At 45.9% G+C, this 26,133-nt stretch overlaps 1 protein-coding gene across 1 annotated transcript in view; it reads left to right on the plus strand.

The window, feature by feature from the left end:
• Positions 1 to 4,202: 4,202 nt before the first annotated feature.
• The window catches only part of celf2 (cugbp, Elav-like family member 2), a gene marked incomplete at its 5' end in the record, with an annotated part of 111,236 nt that continues 89,305 nt past the window's right edge, over positions 4,203 to 26,133 (plus strand). The window contains one exon of the mRNA XM_079184090.1: positions 4,203 to 4,279. Coding sequence (XP_079040216.1) covers positions 4,203 to 4,279 — 77 coding nt within the window. The remainder of the gene's footprint in view (positions 4,280 to 26,133) is intronic.

Here is a 26,133-nt window from a genome sequence, read left to right on the forward strand (position 1 = left end):
GTAGGGGGGGGGGGGGGGGCGAGGGCAGAGGCGGACCTTGCCATGAGCGGGATCTGGGAGAACACGGGGCCCTAGGGTGACGAGATGGAGAGACAGGAGAGGTGATGGGTGAGGGGTGGAGCACAACAACAGTGGGGGGGGGAACACAATGTAGGTAATGTTCACTGGATCGGAGAGCTCAGGGATGCATTTCTTGGAAAGGAGAAGTTGTCTCTCTCTGGTTAATAGTTTCACTAATGTCTTGTTTTATTGTACGTCCGCATTCTCCTTGTCTTCGGGACGCGGTGGCGTCCTTCAGTGTTTGGTTTTAGTTGTTGTTGCTGTGGGACAAAGAAGAAGTGATCGGCTGCAGCGCTTCTAGTTTTGAGAGGTTAGCGTCGGGTCGTCTGGCAGAGAAGCGGTGATGTGATTGAAGATTTGAGGAGAGAAGATGCATCATTATGTTCCAACCACCTGCCAGACTTCTATTGTGAAAGGGAGGTCTTTTATTATTTTGTGAAAGTTTTACCCCAAAACTCTTTTTCTTTTTTTAAAGAAACGGCCAAATTGAAGCTTGTTGTGAATGTAACACTATGAACATTAAGTGATTTGAAGACCCACAGAAAGCTTTCGAGAGGGTCAGTGTTTCCTCCAATCGTATTATAGAAAGTGGCAATAGAACTTATCATTATAGTAAATTAAGGAAATGTTGATTGGACGATGTAATGGCTATGGACACCATCAACATTTAGATTGCTTCCTTTCACTCTGCAATTCTGTCTTCCGCTGCGTCGCAATTTCCCAGGAAGATGTAGCACTGAGATCAGGGTTTCTTCTTCCAATTGGCATCTTTATGTTTTTTTCTTTGCTTTGGACAGTAAGCTGCCTTCTAGAGGGAGCAGCGTTGAACCAGGAATCTAGAAGGAAGCCAAGAGCAGGCAGAAACAAACATGTACGGTTTCTGTGGCTTTAGAGGTTTGAACGTTCTTGCATCACTTAACTTAACCTGCATTAATACACGTGCAGCTCTGTAAGGGACAGACCTTCTTGTTGCAGTCCTCATGGCTATTGGTGCACGTCACATGAGCGTACCAAGGTCCGGTAGTACATGGGCTTTCATTATCAATCAATGCAAGCCTCCATTGTCATAAGGAAGGGCACAAGGTCAGGATTTCTCCTCCGGAGACCTCGCTGTTTAAATGAGCTGCAGCGTGTTGGTCACAGTCAGCATGTCTTACATGGAAGGAAGTAAAACATGTTCAGCCATTTGAAAACGCTTCTTTCATACATAATAATAATAATAAAAAAGGTCGACTTGGATATGGATTTCTTCATGAAATGGTAGATATTCCACTCAGAAAGTGCATTGGGCCAAGGCAACACAAGTGTTTGCGTTTGCTTTTTAAATCACCAACGACTTCTCCTTGAAGTGCAGAGTGCAGAAAAATTCAGAGCGAAAACGAGCGTTCAGTGTACACATAGCTGCACGCACATGCGTCGCATATTAAATGCAATATTAAAACAGCTGCCGCACAAATTGCATATTACAACTGCCGGGTTTCACATGACTACATGGAAAATTGAGTATGTTCATGTTTTATTAATGGGTGGATGCGTTTTGTTTGGCGAACAGGAGGAAAGGATTTGTTTGGAATTTCGAAGCAAATGAGGAGATTTGATTGCGCGATTGTTTAGCAGACGTACGCGACAACATGCGTTCCAGTCGGTGTACCCGGTGCGTCTTCACCGCAGCAGCTGACACGCCTGCACGTGGAGAGAGACAGGTGTTCGTAAGCCTTTGGCAAACACGGAGGAACGCACACATGCAGTTTCTCGTTTTACCTCCTTACCCGTGTTATTCGATGATGATTATCATTAAAGTCGCTCATGTAGTAATAATAGTGAGCGCCGGCATTCTCAGCTTGGTTTCCAGTGTAGAATACAATTTATTTCTCTTTTTTTGAGAGTTGTTTGCATGAACAATCAATTAGCAATCTCTGTGATCGCTGGGACACCATTTGGGACACGGTTGAGTCTTAAAGGGACAGTTCACCCAAATTACAAATATTGGAAATAGTTTTGGTTTGATTTGTTTGTTCATTTCAGTTTGTATAGAGACTATTTGTGCAGTAGAGAGAGGTTTCAATGAAGACTACTGAGGTCTGTGAATTGTATCTGAAAAGGCAAATGACTGATTTTATTGTAACGCTTACAGAATTCCCTTCATTTCCATTGTTTAAGGTTGGAGGCAGACATCTCTGAGGCTTATTATCAAAACCCACATGTGGAAATAAAACCCAATTTGGATGCCTAAATTCCATAGGAGTGAATGGGGAAATGATTTTGTTTGATTTGTTTAGATAAAACAATGTGGCATATCCGAAATCTGTTAGAAACAAGCAGGGGAATAGCACAAATGATGGTGATGCCTTCCTTTATGGTTACCCTGTTTGACGCTGTTGTCGGCTCATAAACGTGTGATTTGGCTCGTGAGCCGTCACCAGAAAACAACGTTTCAGGCCTGAATATGAAATCCTGCGGTATGAAGCAAACGCAGCCGATTATGATGCAGCGGTTGGTTAAATGATATCCTGGACAACTCCGGTTCTGTGGAGGGTCAGGTGAGGTGAAACATGCAGCCTCGCTCCTGGGACACTGCGAGCCTCAAGGCCCCCTGATGTAGGATCAGCCTTTTCCCATCCACACTCTGACCTCGGCCCTTGCTTGCAAACATGCAGACTGACCCCCGAGCAGGGCCGCGGGCCAAGTCCCACCCACGCCGTACACTTACCCTGCTGTATGTGTGCATACTGAGCACTTTTTCTTTACTCCCAATGACCCAGATACTCATATTCTTCCCCCAGAGAGCCGCCTCTCTCCGTCTAAGAGAGGCTCATTATTTTACTGGAGTGCCTCCCCTCTTTTCTCCTACTGAGCAGGGAGGAAGTGGGGCAACCTGGTAGACTTGCTGCACTGGGGTGCGTTCAAGCCCACTACGGTTCCACAGGGAGGCATTCTGGATCCACACAATTAACGTAAAATAGAGTCAGCAATTTTGCAGCAAATTATGGACTGGTTCATTATTACCTGGCTATCCCCCCAACGCATAATTGAGCCTCTCCAAATTTGGCCAGCTCATTTGATTGTAAATCACCTAACTGGCCGCGCTTTTATTAGTGTTCTGTCCTAACAGGCGGCAGTATATGCTCTGAATCATGAGTGTTGTAGTTAGCAGGCTACATCGATCTGCCCCGAAAACTGCATAAAAATAAAAGCGTCATGTATTGGCGTGGGAGTGTTATTCCAGGAAGCGTTTTTATAACAATGTTCAACTTTTTTTGTCGGGCAACGCTGCGTGACACGGCCGCATGTGAACCAAGATCAAGCAACATCTGTTTGTAGATATGTAAATATATTTATTTCACTCTACTCCATCGCTCATGGTCCAGATTCTCCTAACCAGTGTATGATAAGAGCAACAACGGGTTACAGACTAACCCTTTATATTCATAAATGAGAACAACTTCAAGATAAAATCCCCTCCGAGGGCTGAAGATGCTCTCTGGTGATAAGAGATATGTAATGGCTAAACTATTACATCCCGTGGTGAAAAGGATGAATAAGTGGATATGTTGTGTCTAAAAGGCGGTGATGAACATCTGAATAATTCAAGCCACCATTTACTTCAAAGAGAATTGCAGACCGAAGACACGCGCGTCCATGTTAAAGACAGACACTGGTGAGAGACAGCCATGGCTGAGGAGACCTAACAGTTAAAGATCAGCTGCAGCGTTGCGCGCCACGCCTCCATCGGCTCGGCACCTGGTTCTCCCAACAGTCCGTCAGTTGCGCTGTTTGCAGGAGCGGATTTTCCAGACAGGACCGGCGGAAAAGAAGAAGAAGAAGAAGAAGAAAAAAAAGCAGGAGAAAAAGCGAATGGGGGAGAGAAAGAGGAGGAGGAGGAGGAGAATGTGACAACTGCTGGATGCGGACAGAGTGTGTGCGCGGCTGGCTACACTGCCTTTTGGGGAGGCCTGATCGGCTCTTGCACCTGTCCCTCTCCGTCTCCGCGGCCAGGCGCAGTTTGTAGGAGAGCGACGCTCCTTTTTTTATTTATCCGGCAGGGCGCACAGAGGCGGAGGCGCACACACAGACACGCACAGTAGCTACTGTACGCACACACATACACACACACACACATATACACAGGGCAGGCAGGCAACATGACTTCATCCTACAATCTGGATTTTCTGCCCGATATGATGGTGGAGAGCCGCCTGCTTGTTCCCGGAGACAGAATGTGAGTTATTCTTTTATTTCCCATCTTCTTCGCTTGTGATGTCTGATCTCTATACTGTCCTGAAGAGCAGCTGTCCGATGTGGACGCGTCGCTCCGCTGCCGGATATGTGACTGGAATCGGGGTCGCAATTAACGCTCCGGCCGGCGTGACTGTGCCGCTGTGTTATTGTGATAGTTGCGGCTTCTTGTTAATAACCGTCGGTGAAAAAAAATTGTGCGGGGATCGCGGGAGCGCCGGGGGGATGTTACCGGCTATACAGACAGGATGGTGATGAATGAACGCCATTATGGGGAGTTAATGCCGCCTCCGTGAATAAAACCTTGTCTTTATGAAGCTGTATTATCTGCTGCGTGCCGTCAAATTGTTTGCAGCCCGTCAGGGTGGACTCTTGTCGAGCATCGGCTCCCCCGTCTCCCCCTCCGCGGAATAGCAGGAGGGGGAAGTTGCTTCGAATTTGCGGCAGCCGCCCATGATAACGTCTCTGGGTCTCGCTGGGTAGGAATAAAGCGGTGGGTTTTTTGGGGACCGTGCAGCCGTCTGTGTGGGAGCGCACCGTGCCGAGACACATAAAGACCACAGAGTCTGTCTCTGTGTTGGTTCCCAAAAAAACAAGCTCAGGGTGGAGTGATCTCAGTCACATGATTTAACTTCGCTCGAGGCGTTTTTTTGCGCCCTTACCGCATGTTATTCTCCACACTTTGGACACTTGGATGAAATGCATCGGGCAGCATTTGCAGAAAGAAAATAATCCAGAGTGAATATGAGAGAGGAGAAGCAGCACTGGGGCTTTTCTTTTTTTGGAGAGCATGCAGGAGAATGCATGGATGAGTGGAAACCCGTGTGTTTCAATTGGATTTGCTGTAATTCAGTTAAACTCCGGAATGTGTAGAGCAGGGACAAAGGGAGGTTTTCATCCCGACATCATGGTCATGCGTTTTTGTGTTTGTTTTTTCCACAGTGCATGTCCCACTTACGTCCCCTCAGCTCACAGCGCCTGGTTGCTGATGGATCATGTTCTCTTTTTTTGTTCTCCAGCAGAGAATATATATCTATATGTGTGTGTGTGTGTGTACACACTGTGCTGCAGCTCTTCCTTTCATCTTCTTATGAAGCTCTTTTTCCCTGTCAGTGTATGTTGGGATGCAACACTTAACTTCTGGTGACTCATTCTGGTGTAAAAGAAAAGAACAAAGGTAATGAAGTGTGAATTTGTTTGTGTGTGTGTGTGTGTGTGTGTGTGTGGGAGGTGTTGTAAAAAAGAACTGATTCAGTAGACTCATAATGCAAGACATTTTAGGATTCTGCACAGATATATCAACACTTACAGCAGCTCACAGCAGCTGGAGGTCAGCTTGTTTCTACATTAGATGCTGTGGAGTTTGACTTACCATAAAATACAGTGTTTTCATTGTAAACTCTTATTTAGTTCCTCGGGCTAACCACAATTCATTACAACGATATCCCATGCAGTACTGTAAAGTCATTATGTTTACTGCTACAGGCTCGGTATGATTCACTACAGTAATCTTATCGGCAATAATAATATAAATCTAAAACACGGCATCACTATAAACTACCGCAGACGTGCTTGTTAGACGCGTTTCCACCAGGCAGTTCAGCTTATAATGAATTACAACCGTTGCTGAGGATAGTACCTGGTACTTTTCTTTGGTACTACCTCGGTCGAGGTTCCAAGCGAGCTGAGCCGATACTTGAAGCTGGGGTTTAAACACTGCTAACCACGGATTGGCCGGAGAGAGTTCTCACCAGGACGACCGGACATCCTGCATTATTAAATCAGAATTCCTGAATAAAAAAATAGTGTACACTGCATACTCTTTACGATGTACGAAGTGCAGATGTTACTCTGTTATCTTGCCGATGACAGGATTCCTCAAGTGTCAGCTGATGACGAAGTCACGGCGATCGGCTGACAATCCCCCCCCGCACTGAGGGGGAACTATCTGCAGCGGAAAACGAAATGGGGAAAAGGACTCGGTACCAAAAGAGAGTCGAGTCGATCAGAGCCGGAGCATGCAGAGCAAACATGGCACATGTCAGCGATCCCCGACCTGGGAACCCCACACAGGGGTTGCAGGATGATTCAAAAGCTGCTTCAACATCATGTTCTGACTCTAATAGTTCCCTTAACTTTAGAAGAGAAAACCACTCACGACTCAAGAACGTATTAAACGTATCAGACATCATAAATGTGGACATCACTTCTTTTTAAGGGGACACAAGTAAAAGAGAAAACACCATCACCGTACCATTATTATAGAAGTACACTATCGGAGATCAAAACTACCAACAAGTGTTCCTTATTATAAAACCACATGAATCACAGGATCACCCGTATACCGTGACACAAGGGGCCAGGCCGTGCACTTCACCCCTCAGAGTCTCCCTCCATTGACTCTCCATGTAGTCTATTACCCCCGATGCTATAGAGATGAGACGGCTCCTCATTAATCAGTGTCAGCGGCTCTGACGGCGTCCACCCCGCACACAACCTACAGGGGTGGACGAGGAAAGCCATCACAACTCCCAGCCGCCCTTCCCTCTGTCTCTCCACCTGATGGGTCTTGCATCACCAGTTGCAGGTGTATCGGCCACCGGAGTGAGCGATGCATGAATAACGTGTGTCTCCGGCATTAGAGAGGCCTATCTGTGCCCTCTCACCCGGCCGGCGAGGAGGCGGACGGGTCCTTTTGTGTTTACGTGGACTCGCCTCCTGATCCGTTAGCGATTCAGCTCGCGAGAGATGCTCTTGGTTGATTCTTTTTCATGTCGTTGTTGGCGTGGTGGTGTTTGATAACGCTATTTTCCAGCATTTAATGCCGGCCCTTTAACTTCCTTACCCTGGAATTGGCTGCATTCCCACGCCTTGCCACTTCCTGAAGCTAACGGCCCCTGACAACATCAGACTTGACAAATATTAGCAGAGATCATATGAGAGCTAAGTGGAACCAACAGTCTAATCTCTCTCTATCCAGTCCGGTCAGGGCTGAGCGCATGAAAGTGAGAGATACACGGGGAAAAGAAATGGAGCAGGACCTCTGCCCTTTGCTTTCCACTTTAACTCCAAGTCTGAAGCCTGGACTCGAGTCGCTCTCTGGGAAATATGTGACCCCCCTTCACCTCCTTCAACACTGTGTTGAATCCCCATCTGGAACCAAACTATAAGGCTCAGGGTCCATCACACTTCTGGGCTGCAGGACGGACGGTATTTAGAAATGCTTTCTTCAAAGAGAAACGCACACAGCAGTGAATGAATTTTGCAGCCAAAATTCAAGTAAACAAGAACGCGAGGTTGCTAACTTTAACAAGTACACAGTGTTCAGAGGGAAACACGAGGCAGACTCGCGATAATGCTCGAAAATGCCACGTTCTTCTCAAGTGTGTACACAACCCACCGCCGACACAGACGACCCGTTTCTTCTCTCAGACGGGGAAAATGTCCGTCTGACCGCTGATTCTCTTTACGACCTTCTTCTCTCGCTCCTTCCTGAACGAACACAAATCATGAACCCAACAGCTGAGAGGGTGCGGTGACAGACAACGTAGGGTTCTCGTGAGAAATATATACCAGTGTGTGTTTGTTTAGATGAGGGGGCGGGATGGAGTTTCAGAGGGAGGGGGGGGGGGGGAGGCTTGTCTGCTCAGCATTAGCTTTAATAGGCTGATACCACTCACACTTGTTTTCATTCGTTTTATTTCATGTGTCAACCTTTTCTTGAATGTTAGTCTCTGAAATCCCAGCAATAAAACCTTTTTGGAGTATTTTCCATTAGTGTTTGTGCTTTTCAAAAATGGCACATACATTTCTTGCAACACAAAACGAGCTGAAAAAAATGTCCTGGCTCCCACTTCCACCTGATGCAGATCAGTAAAGGTTAAGAGCTTCACACAGATGGGCAATTACTGATCACAAAGTATTTATCAATTATATACTAAACAAAAGGCTGCATCTCAACCATTATGTATGCAACACTTTATGGCTATTTTATGTCCAGTAAAGGACTAATAATCCTAGAAGTGAACAAGCAGGAGAGAGACTGGGGGGAGGGAGCAGGGTGACAATTGACACGGGCGGACTGGGAGAGGAGAGGAAAGGTGTGAGAGAGGGAGGAGGAGGAGGAGTGATGGTTTGACAGCATCCGACTCCCTGGACGGACAGCTGGTCGCATCTGAATTGTGTCTCATCTGATGTGGAGATTAAGAGAAAATGAGAGAATCAGCGGTGGTGTTGGCAGTTTTATCTTCCTCCCAAGCAACAGAGAGAGAGAGAAGCCTTTTCATTCACTATTGTGAGGATGACACACACACACACACACACACTGAGGATTGAGGAGAAATTCATCAGCAACAGTAGAAGAAGCCCTCCGTCATTCCTGTTGTGACTTTTTTTTGTTGATAATATTGTTATTTAGGCGGGAAACACGTACAGTATGTGTGATATATGATGAGATGGAGTCGTCTTCACGCATCACCGGCTGCAACGTTTTGCTTTATGTCGCTTTTCTCTCCATGTGTGTGTCTGTGTGTGTGTTGTTGTCATAATGATGAATGTCTTTGCTCTGCCGGGGCTCAGGAGCAGTTGTCTGTGGCTGACACCGCCGTGTGTAGGTGGTGATGTATCACGACCGCGCGGCCGAGGTCTCGGGTGCGGATGCACGTTGTGTGTGTGTGTGCAGGTATGTTTATGGATACATGATGGGGTCAACAAGCGTCTTTATAGGTCATAACTGTCTGAACAGGTGTGTGTGTGTGTGTGTGTGTGTGTGTGTGTCTTGACATGCGCTTATGCTTCCTGCGTCTCTTCTTGTGTGCCGGTGGATGCTGTTACACAAGGTCTCACAATTTCAGAGTATGTTTGCACATACAAGAAATTTGACTTGGTGAGGAATATATAATAATAATAACAGGTGGATGCTCTTTAGCTTATGGGATGGACAGAAACTCCAGGAAGATGCTTTCAGAGAGCCGGGGTGCTGCACAGTCGCTGGGGATGTGTTGATATGCAGAGTGAATGTGCAAACATGATCTGCTTCTGCAGAGCTCTGATGACGCCAGTTAGACGCTGCCGGTGAGTTTATTGCGCTCGCTGTGTGCCTGCGTATGCATCGTGCTTAATCTCCACTAGCTGATGATCTGCTCATGATTGTCTCATTACTCTTTTCACTCCGTCAGCCATGTTGCGTTCAAGGCCTGTAAAACTCCCCCCCCCCCTTAAATCTCTCTCTTTGCCTCTTCACATCTTTGATTCTTCACATTTTACTGATTTAATTGATTTGACTCGTCCTGAATGTTGAGGTGAGCTTCTCTATCTGTTGCCCGTGATTATTGTTTCTACAGCGCGTTATGAGTCTCCGGCTCTTTGCTCATTCAAGTCAGGTCCGCGCTCGCACAACATGCATACACACACATTAATTGAGCTATGCAAAGAGGGTGTTTTGTGTGTGTGTGTGTGTGTGTGTGTGTGTGTGTGTGTGTGTGTGTGTGTGTGTCTCTGGTTTCTGAGAGGAGTATTTCATCACTTGGCCTTGAAACGAATGAAGCATGCACATGCTTTCAGTGCTGCATACACACATTGCCACCCACACAAATACGCAGAATACACACCACGTGACACACACACACACACACACACACAACCACACAAACACAATCCCCATGTTGTTCACATCATGTCCCTGGGCTGTAGTGACGGGCAGAAATAACTGCATCCTAAGAGACTAGGAGAACACAGCAATGATCTCTCTTCCTCTCTCGGTTTATGTGCACCTCTCCTCTCCACCAACCTCTTCTTCTCTCCATCTTTTCCTCTCCTCCCTTTCCTCCTCTCATCCTCAATAGTCAGCCATTGCGTTTGCACTGTGCAGTGGCATTACTCTGCCTTGCCAGAGGGAGAGCTTACCTCATGCATGTCTCGGTAGATTCTTCCCCCCCCCCCACCATCCCTGGATTTATCCCTCTTTGGCCTGTATCTTCCTCTCTTTCTCTCTGCACTCCCACTCTCTCCCTCGTTCTCCATTCAAGCGTGCTAAATGCTTTACCTCTGTCAACTCTTGAGTCTGAGAGGAGCTCATTATTGTGGAGAAGGGAGAGGAATTTGGGATTAGGAGAAACATTCGTGGACTGAGGCTCTTGTTCAGCTAAAAGAGCCGTCAGAATTACAGAGCGGGATGGCTTTACCTGCGTTAGTTTGCCGTATTCTTCACTAATCGCCGTTGGGTTGTGGGTTTTACTGTGATTTTTAAATGATTTCTTCCCCGGAGATGTACGTCTCTTTTCCCGGCAAAGCTGGATTTCTTCCCATGAATAAAGTTTGATTTCAAACAAACCAATAGACGATTATTTATCAATCTATCAACAATGACTTTTATTATCTTTCTTCAATGCATGTGAGCATCAATTCCTTTTAAAGGTACACTATATGCTCCTCCTAGTTTAGATATGTCCAAGTGATTATATGAAGGTGTCTGACCATCTATTATTACATGCATTAGCAGGAATGGGAAGCACGTTACTTGCAGCCATTTTGGCGTTTGCTTCAAGGCTTTTTTTTTGTGTACATATTTGCACTCCACATGTTACTGCTACTTATCTGCCACACAGCTGTACGATGCCTTTTTTGGCATGAAACATAACTGGAAGAAACAGTTCCAGAATAGCCCAAAGTTATGTTGCTTTAATATTGACATTTCGGGGGTCAGACAGTATTTACATGTGACAGTTGCATTGGGGTGTAAACACAGGCGCACACATGCTAGAGAACCTGGAGATAAGGGCAATTTTTATTGTGGCAGGAATTCCAGGTAAATACCTGCATTCAACCCGACGCGGTAGCTGGGCTGGTGGGCTCGCACGACAGCTATACCGCCGGACCACGTGAGAGCCGGCCTGGTGACATTAGACAGCAGAGAAACTTAAAGGCTCCCATCACATGCCAGCCAAAGGTCAGTGCCAACTGCTATCAGCGTGCAGAGCAGCTCCTGCAGCACAAAGCAGCTGTTTTTGCTTTTTATAGACATGCGTCCTGATTTTTTTTTAAAGTAATTGGTTATTGTCTCTGGCATCGTCCACTTGAACAAAGTCTCTCTTTGGGATCTTCGGTTGATTCACTTTAACTAGGTAGCAATAACCTTTATGTCTGTGCATGCACATACTAATGCGCCATTTCTGCTTCTATTCACTTAAAATGAATCCTAATTATGAATAAGGATGTCGCAATACTAGAAATGTAGTAGTCGATGCCAATACCAGTGAAATTCCACGATTGTTGATTCCCAATTCCACGTACTTCATCACGCGTTACTTTATTACTGTTTGCATACAAATGTATTATTAATCCCTGATGATCCACTTCAACTTTCTCACCAAAAACAACATTTTACTGCATGTGAACCCATCATGTTTCATGTTATAATTTACTTTAATACTCATTTTTACTGAATAGAGCTTGAACGCATCCTAATGTAACTCAATACAACCTCATCATTGGTTCTCGAGCGCTGATCCGAAGGCCAATTTCAGAATGTTTGGCGTCAACATGGTTCCAGAAGTATCGGCTCTCGTGAACACACTTAATTGCGAAATCGTATCACTTCCTGTGCAACAACAGGATTACCAGCAAAGACGTACCAGATGCGGAATATGTACGAGCTGCAAATGCAATCATTTCCACGACAAGCTGGGTGGCAGCTTGAATCATTGGCGTCTGTGATATCAATCACATGGTGGCAAAAGTGTCATTTTCATGAAAAAATTGTTGTCAGGAGGAAGTAGAGGTAACTTCAATCAGCCGGTATGATGTTTGAAATGGAAGCCTGCAGGCTCTTGGGGGCTGGGTGGCACTTGGTTATCTCTGTGATAGCGAATGGGAGAGAAAAAGATTTTGATGGGGTCAAACTGTCCATTAATGTGCCATTTCTTCCGTGTCTAACCTTTAAGATTTGAGTATAAACTTGCAGCATAAGTGGACAGACTATATTTATTCCTGAAAGAATTGGCCAATAAACTGTATCTATATCGGCCCGTTTCTGTGATTCAAATTTATAATAATAATAAAAACAGCTTGCAGTGAAAAATGTCTGTGTGGAAGGAGCTGCTCGCCCACTCGAGAACATCCAGTTTGTCGTGGATTCTGTGTGTTTATCGGGTCTAAAGGTTGTATTTCAAAAGCTTTACAGTGGTGTCAAAAGAAAATTCTGGCACAAATATCAAGTACTTTTTTTCCTTGGTTTTGAAATGTTCAATAGAAAAACGTAAAATTAAGGACATTCCTTTAATCCTGGAAAACCTTGCCTTACCTTCTAATGGAGTCTAACTAAGAATCAAACCTCCAGCCATGCACGGGTCTGCCACCCAAACCTTAAGGTGCCCCCCCAGCCTCATTGACGGAGCACACACTGTACTTCCTTACCCATAAATCTCTCTGTCAAGTCTATTCTTCTCAGTCTGTTTTATATTCACACACACACATATCCATACACAGCTGCAGAGCTGTCAGGTCTAACCTTGACTCGCACAGAGAATGAATTGTAATGCAAAGGGGAGGGCGGGGGGGCACAAACAGGATGTCAGAGAGCTACTGCTCGTCTCTGCCCGACCTACCTCTTTCTTCCCTGTGGAGTCCGAACTCAGCGCAATCTCTCTGTTACAGACATTTATTCTCTCCTCTCACTAGACCACAATAGTTACCTTTCAATTTTTCTCTCTTCTCACCAGAACGGATCCCCGGGAGCAAAGACACAGTTCTGGGATGTTAGCAGTTTGGTATTCACCAGTAGCTCTTGTGTTGCATGCTCACACAAGGTAGTAGGTCATTCGAATAACGTTCAAACGTTGAAGCTGCCGAGCTAAATGAAAGGTTGTCATGAAAACAATATGCGACCAAAGTGTGTACGTTTTATGTAGGAGCTGGATAAAGATGTAAATGATGATTCATCCCGAGAAGCTTGGTTTGAAAGTCCAGGTGCTTCTTCGTCTGTGTAAGTGGTGGGCGATGGCGGATCGCTTCCAGCTAAAAGCAGTGAATACATTTGTGGTCACTCACCTCAAAAATTCCTATTATTTCTGACTCTGCAGGCAATATGTTGTAGATGAAGGTTATCTATTTGGTATTCAGAGCATTTCTATTGTCTCCACACGGCTCTCAACATGGCCGAGCCGGCTGCTAGCAGCTAACAGTTCCTACAGCGCTAACAGTGCAAACGACAGCGACAGTACTGACGGAGCTAACGGCGTTAATATTGGGTGGGTGAAAGTGGAGGGAAGGCGCTACGTTTCATGGGTTGGGACGCCGTTATCATCGGTAACTGCGGTATGAGAGCATGTGCGGAACGGCTGCCGTTAGCTAGCAAAAGGGGGCAAAACAGCGAGACTCAAATGCACCAAGAGGCACACAGGAACAAAGTATACAGAAGCTCAGATTACAACTCACACAGCTGCTCAGGACGCCATCCCTCCAAAGTTTAGCTTATGGCCGATTTGGGCCAGAGTCGGCTCATAAAATCTGTCCAAATCTGCCTAAACCATGCACCAATGTTTTGCACTTCATTCATCACATGTCTGGAAACTAGGTGAGCCAGATTTGGGCCTCTGTTGGGAGCAGAGCTATTAGGGCAACAAGTTTAAGTAATGGTTTGGAACCTCGCATTACTCAAATCGATGAACACTGAAGTGTTAGAATGGACTGAATTGCTGAAGCCTGCAACACATTCATGACTAAAGAGTCGGTAGACTAACACCAACGTGTTTATTCCTTTCATATCGCTCTAGTAGTTTCTCTCTACAGTATTTTATCCCAATGTACAAATGAAGACATTCCGCTTAATCAAAAACAACAAAAGCGCTCCCCTCGTGACGTTTCCTGAGCCAAACATCATCACATTGGAGTCATTGGGGCGTACTGTTTGTCCATTTTGGGGTCCGTGAGCTGAAAATATTTGCAAAAGCTATACGGAGCAGAGCAGAAGGGCCTTCAGCGGGCGCCGTGCCTGCGGTTAACTCCCCGGCAGTGATAGATGTGAGTGTTCCAGATAGCGACGTGATCGATGGGAGTATTGTTGGGAGGGGCGTTCGGAGTTGCTGTTATTGTGTTTCGGAAAGCTATGGGGAGATGGTGGTGGCGGGGGGGGTGCAGAGGAGAGCTTTGACGGGTTTATTGAGAAGCGTGATCTAGTGCACCGCCCCGGGACTCTTAGATGTAGTTAGAGAGGGCTGCAAAAGAAACAGGGGGAAGAGTTGGTTGACGGGCCCAATGCATGGAAGTAGAGCAAGTCTGCATCAGAGGAGAGGAGAGAAGAGAGGGAGGAAATAGAGGGCAGGAAGTGAGGGGATGGTGCAGAGGTGGGAATAAATGTGTAGGTTATCTGTTGATGTTTATCTGCTGTGTCCTGAGGGCTCGTGCAGTCATAACAGTGATCTAATCTGCACCTCTGGAGAGCACGCACACACACACACTCTCTCGCTCTCAGTGCCCATGCCACCAATCATCCATTTAAACCGTCATCTATCTGCCCTTCATCCAATCCATCCATTCAGCCCACATTTCCACTTTTTAATTTATCCTCCCCTTTATACCGTAGAATTCCCCCCCATCCTTCAGCCCGCGCTTCCACTCCTACATCCTGCTGAAATCCAATTGGCGTCATCTCGCGCCGCTCTCCTCTTCACCCCCCCCTCCTGCCCATTTACCTTCTGCTGCCGTAGGGTTCAATGGACTTTTAAAGGCAGAAACCGATGCCAGGTATTTCAGATTAAAGCTGCTGACTGCTGGTATTTTGTGCTGATATTCAATATCTTTCAAATTGGCCAATTTCATGGCAAAAATTATCTGTAATATTCGAAAGATTGTGAAGAGCCCAGCAGGTGATAGGTTAGGGATTTCAGGGCAGGCATGCAATGTTATCAATGGCGTCTTTTTTTTAGCAGTACCACTAGAGTCCAGGACTGCTACTTGGTGTGGGGGGTCGCTCTCGGCGGGCACATGTCGTACTCGTCTGTTCGCTGCGACCGGCTCTAGGTGGACTTGGAAAGACTCGGGGTGAAGGTGGCTAAACGGTACCGGCCGTGAGCCTTACAGCACCCCTCAACTGGACCTCGCTGGGACTCTGGACTTAGCGCTCGCTCCCCTCTCTCTCTCGGGCCCGATTGTCCTCAGTTCGAGGGGTCTGTGGTGTTGTCAGCAAACCCACACGACCCAATTTGTTCTTGTATTTGTGTAAAACTGAAAGAAGAGTTTTCAACAGTTTTCAAGCATAAAAACGATTGTGGGGGAAGTTCAGTGGAAGTTATCCTTTCACGCATGAACAGCACCACTTTGTAAATGTTTTAGCTTGTTCTTGGTGGACTGATGTATTTGTACACTGAAGCCTTCCTTCGCTGTGTCCGATCAACTTTTAACAGCCTGCATGCCTTGCATGTTCTCTGGCATAGTTGGTATCGTATGGACTCACGCGTGTATCATATATGCCCGGTGTATGTCACATGACAGGTGACGTTGGGGGTTGAGTGGTAGGAATGGGTGTGGGTGTATGTAATGTATGTAATTAGACCATCGCTGCTGCCAGGGGGAATTGTGTGGGAGTGTTGGGCACAAAGAGCATTTAGTGTGTGTGTGTGTGTGTTTATATATTAGCCACTCTTCTTCTTTGCATTCACCTCAGGGAGATCATAGTGCATTTCCCTCCGTAGATGAAGGTTTGAGTAAACAAGCAGCCATAATAGATAAGTCGTGCATGCAAAAACCAATACTGTCTCCTCTTTTTTACGTGTGTTGCTCTTGTGCATTCAGAGGTAGCGTGGCTAAACTGCGCTGGAGGATTGAGTTCAGCAATTTGTGATTTTTCTTTGTGAACGTGTCTGTGCAGGTTTCAGCCGTGCCGGTGCTCAGCGTGTGCCGTGTGCAGTTCGGTGCCCCCCCGGTAAATTGGCGTTTCGCACAATGCAGCGTTTGACAAGAGGTCGAAGCATCTGCTAAAACCGATGTCAGCCTCTCACTCCCCCCTGAACAGAAGCCCCTTTTCAAAGAAGTGAGAAAACAGAGTTATTCCCCTCCTTCAAACGGCGCCGTTTAGGCGAGGACACTGTAATTTGCCACTGAGAAGCCGAAACGAGAGGTGCCGTTTGAGCCATTGATTCCCGTTGGCCTGAGCCTTTTCAGCGGCGAGAGGGAACGAGAGGATTAAAAACAAAAAAACAGGAGGGCGAAGCCATTCCTGTAGATGAATCACAAACATCTGGTGCGTTTTAGGGCTTTGGCTTTAACTCGCATTGGATGTTGTACTGCTTGTGTGCGCACAAATGTGTGCACCGAGCACGCCTGCGAGCGTATAGCTGCTCATCCGTGCATGCATGGTACGCCCAACAGTGCCCTGCTATGTTCTGTAATAACCCGCCACAAGGCAGGGGAGGTGGGGAATGGCCTCTCAACCTCTCAAGTGAGGGAGGGAGGATGCTGGGGCTGCCGTGGCTTCATTCCTCCAAGCTGCTGCTGATCACACGGGTTTGATGGCTTTGGCAGAGGGGGAAAACTGAACGGCACCACTGGAAAGACATTAACACGAGCGGGTAAGAACCTTAAAGGAGCGGAGCGGCAATCTCGATCTGTTTGGCTCATTTCCCTCGGCACAGATCTATTTTACAATGTCCCAGACCATTTCCCTCTCGGGATGCTCAGCTCGTGTGATCTCTCGCCGTGTTTGCACGCGTGCGCGATCAAGGCCCCCCTCTTAAGTCAGTCTAATTTGTATAATTGAAAACAGCCATCTGATGTGCAGTTCAGAGGTAGGGCAAGCAGCGGCGGCACTAAGATGTCACCCAGCAGTGCGTAAGAGTTTTCACCTTAGCTAGTTCAGTGCAGCCCAAGTGCCAAGGCCGTGAGGCTATGAAGCACCGCCACTTCAAATGTTTTATTCAGTTGCTCAAATATAGATGATTGCAAGAAGAATGTTTGTATTTGGCTGGAAAGGTGGTTCCGAAATGAGCCGAGAGTTTCCAATTGCTCATCGGTTGTGAGTTTTAAAGTTATTAAAGGACCCTTAAAAAAAACGCATTGGAGAGAATAAAAAAGCACCGTTTTATTTGTCTCTTGACATTTTGAAGGTATATTTTTGGAGGTACAGTTTTCATCCAACCACGACAAAAAAAGAGATCTCATTTTGAAAGGAAAGACTCTCATCCGGGCACAATGATTTAAACCCGACTTCCAAGCTTGCTGCCTGATAAGAGCGCCAAACCTGTTTTCTAGCTAAACCCAGAGACATCCTTTTTGTTTTCACGTATTATCGCTGCAGTGTGATGGAGGAATATGTCGGCGGTGGTCTTGTAGCTGAGTGATTCAGCAAGGGGCTAAATGTTGCCCGGGTGGAGGGTTTGATTCCCTTCCTGTGCCGCCCAGACTGACAACGTGTGAACGTGCTGTAGGGGAAAAGCTCTGTATAAACGGCAGATACAGCCGAGGTGATGATACCATGCAGTGCTAACACCAAGCTCAGCTCAGGTCTGATGTTGACCGACTGAGGCCATGAAAGAGGCCTCAAGTTAAATCCACAATCAAAACGACTTGAACACAATTGCCTCAAACTAAATACATAAAAACTAAACCTTGTTGAAACTAAAACGTACCTGAAATAATAACCAAAGTATTTTGACTTCGGTGTGAAGTCGATTGGTTGAACGAGGACATTTTAGTTCAATCAGTCTCGATAATTTGAGGACCACAATTATTCAGCTTCTTACATCTTTTATTAAAGTGCAACATCTCACATTAATTGGTAATATTGATCCATTAGAAAGGAAGTCAATAATACAACACCTAACATTTCCACTGCAGCTCTCCTGTATTTTAGTAGCTGGTGTTTCCCTTCAACGACTTCAACTGCAGCATCATGTTGAATATGAGGTTTTTAATCCTGCTGTACTGCCAATCGTTTACAATGAATCAGGTGGAAAGCTCTTCATGTTTTTGCACATGGTTTCTAAAAGTGAAAGTGAAAACACGTGTCCATTACTGAGAGGTCTTTCTCACGCAAGTCTGACGAGACGGCTCTCTCCGGGTTAGATTTGGGGCGAGGGCGCTTGTTGCCGATGCTCAGTGCAAAGTCTTGTGTTGTTGTATCCCAAACAGCGAGGAATCGTAGCGTTCATGAAATAATAACGGCGAACATAAAACCACTTCTCTTGAAAAAAGAAGAAGGAGCTTTGCTTACAGCTTATACCTCGGAGCAAGATGTGCAGGAAGAGCGTAAGAAGAAGAGAAAATGCACCACGAAGGTGTGTTTGCTGGGGGCTCTGGGGCCAAAATGAGCTTCTGGGCCCTTCTATATTCTATAGGTTCGGGGATTGAACCAGCCTTTGTTATTATTGGCACGAGGGAAACACGTTACGATTCTTACCGCTAAGACTAACACAAATTAAGCGACACTAAAATGCAGATAGATGGGGAGGGAGAGACATAACGCCATGGCCACGCCCACTCAGGAGAGAGGAACGATAGCATCTCAAACCGTTGGCAGATTGTTTTGCGTTCCAATCGGGCCGGGTAGTCGCAACAAAAAGTAAGAACCGTTAAATCTCCAGCGCCCCAAAGCTTGGTTGTAAAATCACTTCCTGTTTGTTCGTGGATATTTCCTAGAAAACACAAAGAAGTAAAGAAGTGTGTCCATTTATTTAGACGGGAATGACTCAGCAATCCGCTATGCAATTACACACAATTACATTTTATGTATATTTTTAATGATAACGATCCGGTGACAGTAGCGTCTGTGAATGCAACAGAAAAACAGTCCAGAGAGGTTTGGAGCCGAGTTCATCAAGTAACCATTACAGAAAGATTACACATGAATCACCATCTGGGGGGATTTATAAACCATAAATCCAAGGCTATTTGAAAAATGGCCAAGCCTTTGTATATATATATGCAGTGTGTGTGTGTTTGTGTGCGAGCGCACGGCCTCTGGGCACATTGTGTTGCCGTTTTGGACGGCTGCCCTCATTCTGATGTCCCTATCGACTCCCTGGCCTACATGGCCAAGTACAGGCCTGTTTTCCACTGCAGGTCGATACAGACGCAGTGCTGAGGGGACAGCCCGAGGCTTACACACAAACACACACACACACACACACACACACAGATGCTCGCACTTAAACACTTACAAGCATGGGAACACAATAGTATCCCTCGAGGTCCACGCAGTCGGCACGTTGCTCTAAACAGCAGCGGAGCGGACGAGGGATTAATCCGTCCGGGAGGGTGTGATACCGCTCGCTCAGATTAGCGTCTCTTAATCCAGATGTGTGAAACGGCCAGTTATTAGGGGATGACTGCTGATGATCGTTTTGGATTGAAGCTGATATTATATACCATGTGTCATGGATGTATTTCCATTCACATGAAGGGTATCGGATGAAGTCCAAACGAAATGTTGGTCCCGGTGTCGTCTCATTTAAAAGACATCCAGCCGTAATAATAATGCTACGGCCAGTGGAGCTTTGAAGCTCTATGGTAGCGGATGTAGCTGTTAATTAGCAGAGCAATTATTGTCTTAAAACATAATTAACATTATCACCTCTAATCCAAAAGGATCAGCCTCCACCCTCAATGACTGAGCCCATCGCTGGTCGGGATTAAAGGGCCGCTTCACTGAGTATTCCAGATCCATCACGTCGGGTCCTTCACCAGAGACCAATACAAATATTACAAAAAGGTAAAACTCAATGCAGCAGAAGCCAAGATATCCAAAACTCTCCAAACTCAGTATGCGTCCTACATTTCCCACAATGCAATAGCGTCTTTTTTTAGATCCTCCGTGCCCGGTATAACACCAGTGTCTTTAAAACTCCACATCTTCTTCAGCGCAGGCTTTTTCCCTCCAAAATGTTTAAGTCCCTCAGGCCAAGAAAAAAGGGTAACCCCGATGACATCACTATGACATCATCGGGGGGGGGGGGGGAGCGCCTCCAGAACCACAGCCGAGTGCAATTCCTCAACAACGTCATGTGTGAGATCGGTGGAGTGCCCAGAGTAACGGGGAGCGACTATATGAAGCTCAACAGACCTTTTTTTTTTTATTTCGGGGGTTGGTGAAGTATATTCTAACTGTAGAGTCATCGACATTCACGACCCATTGTCTCAACGCCGCGCTGCCCGGCTCGGGGAGAATAACAATCCAGACTGATGGAGATTAACGCGCTGCTTGTTCTTCCTCTTTCCTCTTGTGTTCCTTTCCTCTCCAGGCTCTCTCCTCCCTCCTCCCTCTCTCTCTTCACCCTAACAGCTAGAGCAGTTATTACTACTTAAAGTACTGCACTTGCTGACAGGGAGGTTCGTGTGTGTGTGTGTGTGTGTGTGTGTGTGCGTGTGCGTGTGTGTTTGTGTACTGGTTATGTGTGTATGTGCTGTAAAACACTGGTCTGATGGCTCCCGTGGGTATTTCAGAAGCTGCAGTCGCTTCTCTAAAGTTCAAGCAATTACATTTTCCGACCGGGTGCCATTTGCCAAACAGTCTCTGGCTGTGTGTGTGTGTGTGTGTGTGTGTGTGTGTGTGTGTGTGTGTGTGTGTGTGTGTCTGTGTCTGTGTGTGTGTGTGCTTGTATGGGCATCTGTGTTTGTTTATTATGTATGTGCCTTTCCCTTTGAAGCCATATACTGTACCTCTTACGTAACAATTCTTTTTAAAGTACAGGAAACGGACAACAGAAGGTGTTGAATGAATAAATATGTAAATGTTCAGTGACTGAGTTTATATCCGCTCATTTACACTTTTTGTGTGGCTTGAAAAATGCAGTTTGTTTTGGATCTATTGCAGATTATTCATGAGTGGACTCAACAGCAGAATGAATAATACTACCGGCGCTGGAATTGATGATTAACTTCATTATAAAGTAAACCGTTAATGATTCACTGATTTAAGCTTTAATCGAGAAAATGTCGAACAATAATGAAAAGTGTTCACTGAAGGCGATGTGAGCTCTTCAAGCTACTCGTTCTTGCTGACCAACAGTCTTCAGGTCTTTACCTTATTTGCATGTCAGTATATTTTTTCCAAGTGTTGTTTTTGTCGTGAGAACTTTGCCACTTTTTTGGGTTTTTTTAAGCTTTCGAACTTCAAATAAAGGCGTCACCCAATCACGCTGTGAGGATCGGATGTATTCAAAATACAACACGGAGGCTCCGGAGTTCCAACCGAGACTTCAAACTTTATTTATCCTTAAATCTTGACAAAGCACAGACCAGATCTACTCCTTTGTTTCTTACCTTTCACAATAAAAGCCCGAGACGTATACACTGTAACTGTTCACCAGAGGGGACTTAAATTCACGAAAAGGAAATTTACAACAGCTCAGACTGCACAGCGGTTTCCCTCAGACAGACTGCTCGGGGTCAACAGGACGCTGGTAGTTGGTCCTCTATTCAAACATTTTATTGAGAAAGTGTTGCAACTGTCACAAATCTGCATCGCCGCTGGTATGAGTACTTTTAAAATATACACGGGTGAGGCAAGGGCAAAAAAAGAGGCAATAAATATTTAAATTACCATCAAATAAAACAGAGAGGCTGAAAAATATCATATTTCAAAAGCAGGAACCAGCAACTGTTTGGCATTATTTGCTTGAACACATCGATTGTCAGAATTCTCGTCCTTCTATGACCTCTATCGATCAACGGATCAGTGATTCGATTGACAGAACTACACACCACATACTGCTGAAGGTTCCTTTCGGGTTATAAAATGAAGATGTGACGATTTGTGCCAGACTCGGCGCAGTGAAGTGGATCTAAAACAGTAAAGTCAGATTTTAAAGTCCGTAATACAGCACAGGGTCAGTGTGCTGTGGGTAGTCAGAGGGATGTGTTCGGCATGCCGCAGTAGATCGGTACATGACTGGAATGTGTCTGAGCAGCAGGTTTCGTGTCGGCCTGGTGTAGAATTGCAGACTAGGATTGCACCAATATGTGCTGTTGAAGGCCAACGCAGATAATTCTGGATTGAAGTCGACAAAAAGCGAAATGTTAGTTTCCGCCAGTGAACGTAGGCGGAAGGTTATCCTGGTCTTGTTGCAGCATGAAAGCTCTCCGCTGAAACTCAAGAGGGGGACGAAAAAGCAGATTTTTGCATACTGTACTTTGCACGAAATTGGATTTTTAATCCTCATATGAGAAGTGTTTCAGTTGTAATTGAAAACTAGTGTAAAATACCAAAGACGCAAATCAGCTCAAACCAATTTCCGTCTTCATTTTATGTCCCCGTACACACGGATGGATGTTTTCTGCTGCAAGAAAACGCTGAATAAGAAAATCTTCATTTTGCAAAGTGAAGATAAAAACAGGGAGCGAACTCAAGTCTATTTCAAACTCTACTCACCACTTTCATAAACCCTGTTTCTGGATGCAGACGGCAGCTGTTTTAAGTCAAAATGCTCCGACAACCCCGCAGTACACCACCTGCTCAGCACCAAGCGGCAGACAGACTCAGTTAGAGACTCGCTGGTCAACGTAGTGAAGCAATTAGCAGCTAAAGAGACAGATGTTTCCCTCTGGAGGAGGTGGAGACCAAACACGGAGCGACTTACATCGGTACAGCTGAAAATAAATCGTTAAATGTAGATACAAGTACATAAAGTTAAACTAAAACTTAAGTCTCATTAAAACTGTAGATTCAAACAAATTGTTTCGGGTTCGTTCATGCAACATAACATTGAACAACATGACCAACTCTTGTGATATCTTTTAGTTGCTTGAAGAAGCTCTTGGCTTCTAATGCCGCTAGGCTAGCAGTTTCCCCCCGCTTCCAGTCTTTGTGCTAAGCTAAGGTAACCGCATCTTGGATCTATCTCTGTCCTGGACACACAGAGATGAAATTGTTTCTTTTTATTGTTCCTGTCAAGACGCTTCTCTTTCTTAAGGGGAAGCGACAGAAGAGTAACTTTTGCTAGTTAGCACCCAGAGTTGAGTTCAGCCTTCCTGTGTTTTGCGGGGATGGATGGTCTGGTTGAGCTGAGTAGTGGTTTGGGAGATACAGAGCTGGATCTGCAGGGGCTGTTAAGTCTGAGAGTTGGTGTGTGTGTGTGTAGTGTGTCATGTGTCAGCGAGCAGAATGGGCTGCCATAGGCCTGACAGGATGACAGCTGTCACCAAGGAAATAGAGAGAGGAGGCGGAGAGAGGAGAGTCACTGCCTCAAGGGAGCACACACACACACACACACAACCTCTCTCTCTCTCTCTCAGACGAGGCCTGGAAGTCGTGCCTGTATTTTAGCATGTTTCCTGTGTGCAGCCATGTTTGTGTGAGAGCCAGAGAATATCTGCGGCGCGAGTATAATTGGTTTGTGTTTCGGTAATGTACACACTTATATCTTCAACATCAGCAATTACAGTATGTGTGTGTTGAAAAGGAACAAAGGGACAGTGTTGGTATGTGTTTACAAGGTGTGTGTGTGTGTGTGTGTGCGTGCGCGCGCGCATGCTTCCCCTGTGTACATGTTGTGTGTTCTATGTATTGAGTTTGGTCTGCTTCATTAGTTTATATTGTAAAATCGATGTTGCCCATTGTGCTGCGACCTGCCTCGGTTCTTGTACTCTGCGATACGCTGGTGTGTGTGTGTGTGTGTGTGTGTGTGTGCGCCCAGTAATGGTGACCCTGGGGAGAGTCTGACACGGAGGGAGGAGCCCCCTAAGTGACCTGGAAAGCAGACCCATCCATCAACCCTTTCTCCTCTCAATCCTTTCGTTCCCTCTCTGTTGTGTGTGTGTTTTCTTCTTCTTCTCTTTCCTCTTTAGGGCTATTACAGCAACCGCTGCTCTTAAAGCTGAAGCCAGGACCTCTGTGTATTCGAGTGGAGTGTGTTTGCGAGCATTTCTGGGATGCTTCTCCCCCCCTTTCGCCCCCTTGCCGGAGCATCGTGAGGTTATGTGTATTTAACCCGGGCTAACCGGCCCCGCTATAAGCTTAATGGTCTCGGTAACATGGAGAGGAGAGGCTGAGTGAAACAGGAAAGGGCAGGAGACTAAAGAGTGAAGACAGGGATGAGGAGGATGCAAACGGAGGGATGTGGAGTCCAGACAGGCAAAGGAGGAAGACTCAGTGCTGAGTAAACCCACCTGAGCTTAGTGACTCACATTCATGCTCCGAAATATACATTTTTGCTACTTTTTCTATCCAGATACTGACTGCGACACAAAAACAAAAATCGAATCCCGGCGCTCCCTTTTTTATTTTAATTAAACATCTGTTTGCCTTTAATGTGTGCGATAACGTGAGGCTGCAACACGTCACTTCTCAAAGAAAATGCATTATTTCACGGAGCACACGTCATGAAGTGCTGAGTAAAACACCGGCCAAGTGTGAAGTAGATCAGATGGACTGTTGTTGAAGATATGTGACGGACACACACACACACACACACAAATATTCCTTGATTCATATTAAGTATACTGTATAAATGAGATACGCTGCAAAGGATGTAGAGATTGCCAGCGTTGTTTGCCTCGTGAATGACTTAAAAAAGGTTCATTACTTATCAGAAATTGTTAATTTATTTTCTGTCGATTCACTTATTGTGTCGGCGCTAATTAATATAAAGGAAATGCTGAGCGTGTTGTACGGCGTCTGCACTCTTGAGTCAATACGTGTATTTGAACACGTTTCTCCAGAAACAGAACCAGCAGAGAGACCGGAGTGCAGAGACGACGTTATCTGGAGACAAAGTCCTGGAGCGGCTCCGTAGACAGTGAATAATGGAACGCCTCCCAGGACACGGTGACAGCAGCCGGGGTGATTCTTCTCGTTCACAGCTGGCAGTCATACATTCAAATAAAAGTCATTTGGATGGGATACCTGAAGGGGAAGAAATCTTTGAGCTCAGGTATTCAGTCACTAATTTAATATCAGCGGAATGGCCTCCAAAGAAAGTGTCACATCACATTTCACATTAATTCAAATCTTGACGCCCGGGTTTTGCGGCTTAGGGAGGGAGTTTGACTGTGATTGTAGATGTTGAAGTTTCCGTCCAAATCCACTGGAACGATCACTGGACTGCGTCCTGGTGCGTTCAGTGAATATTTCATGTTGCGGGACGTGGGTTGGTAACCGCTATCATCTAGCAGCTTCAAGGGAAACAAAAGAAATGAAGAATTGTAGATCAGCAACCTACAGATTTGTCACCGTTGCGCTATCGTGTTTTTTTTTTCCCGCCGATGACGAATGTTAGTTTGTTTTGCAAAATAATGAATGTCTGCAACCTCCAGCCTTCCTCAAATAGGATGAAGTAGCGAGAAAAGAGGAAACGTAAATCATGGATTCTGCTGCTGTGCTTAGAAGGGGAGGTGGGGGGGGGGGGTCTAACCTTTTTGAGCTGCTCGAATCATAGAAAATTATTGATATTCAAGGCCGATATTAGCCCTTATATTCTTCTCCACCTGTGATATGAGTTTTATTGACTCACGAAGGAAAGCTGCACAGTGTTCCGTTAGTTGACTCTAATCTCATTTTGATCAGGTTTTCCTCAAATAGATGTTTGTAATAAAGCCCATCTATCATGTGAGGGTCAAATAACGGGGAGCTTCCCCGCCACCGCATCTCTCCGGGAAGGATACCAATCAAAACCAGGATCACGTATCATCCACACAGAGGATGGGTGTGAGGCTCCGCGGAGAGGTAGGGGTTAAAATAGAGGAGTAATCAAGGAGGGGGGGGGGGGGCTTTCACTGCGTTGGTGTCGGCGTGTGTGTGTCAGCGGGGTGAATGGGGGTCTGGCATCCAAGCGGGAAGGTAATGAGTGGAGCCACAGTGTGTGTGGACCTCTAGCCTCTGCAGTGGAGAGGAGAGGAGAGGGGGGGGGGGGG

This window comes from Pholis gunnellus, assembly GCF_910591455.1.
Source record: "Pholis gunnellus genome assembly, chromosome: 22".
Taxonomy (NCBI): domain Eukaryota; kingdom Metazoa; phylum Chordata; class Actinopteri; order Perciformes; family Pholidae; genus Pholis; species Pholis gunnellus.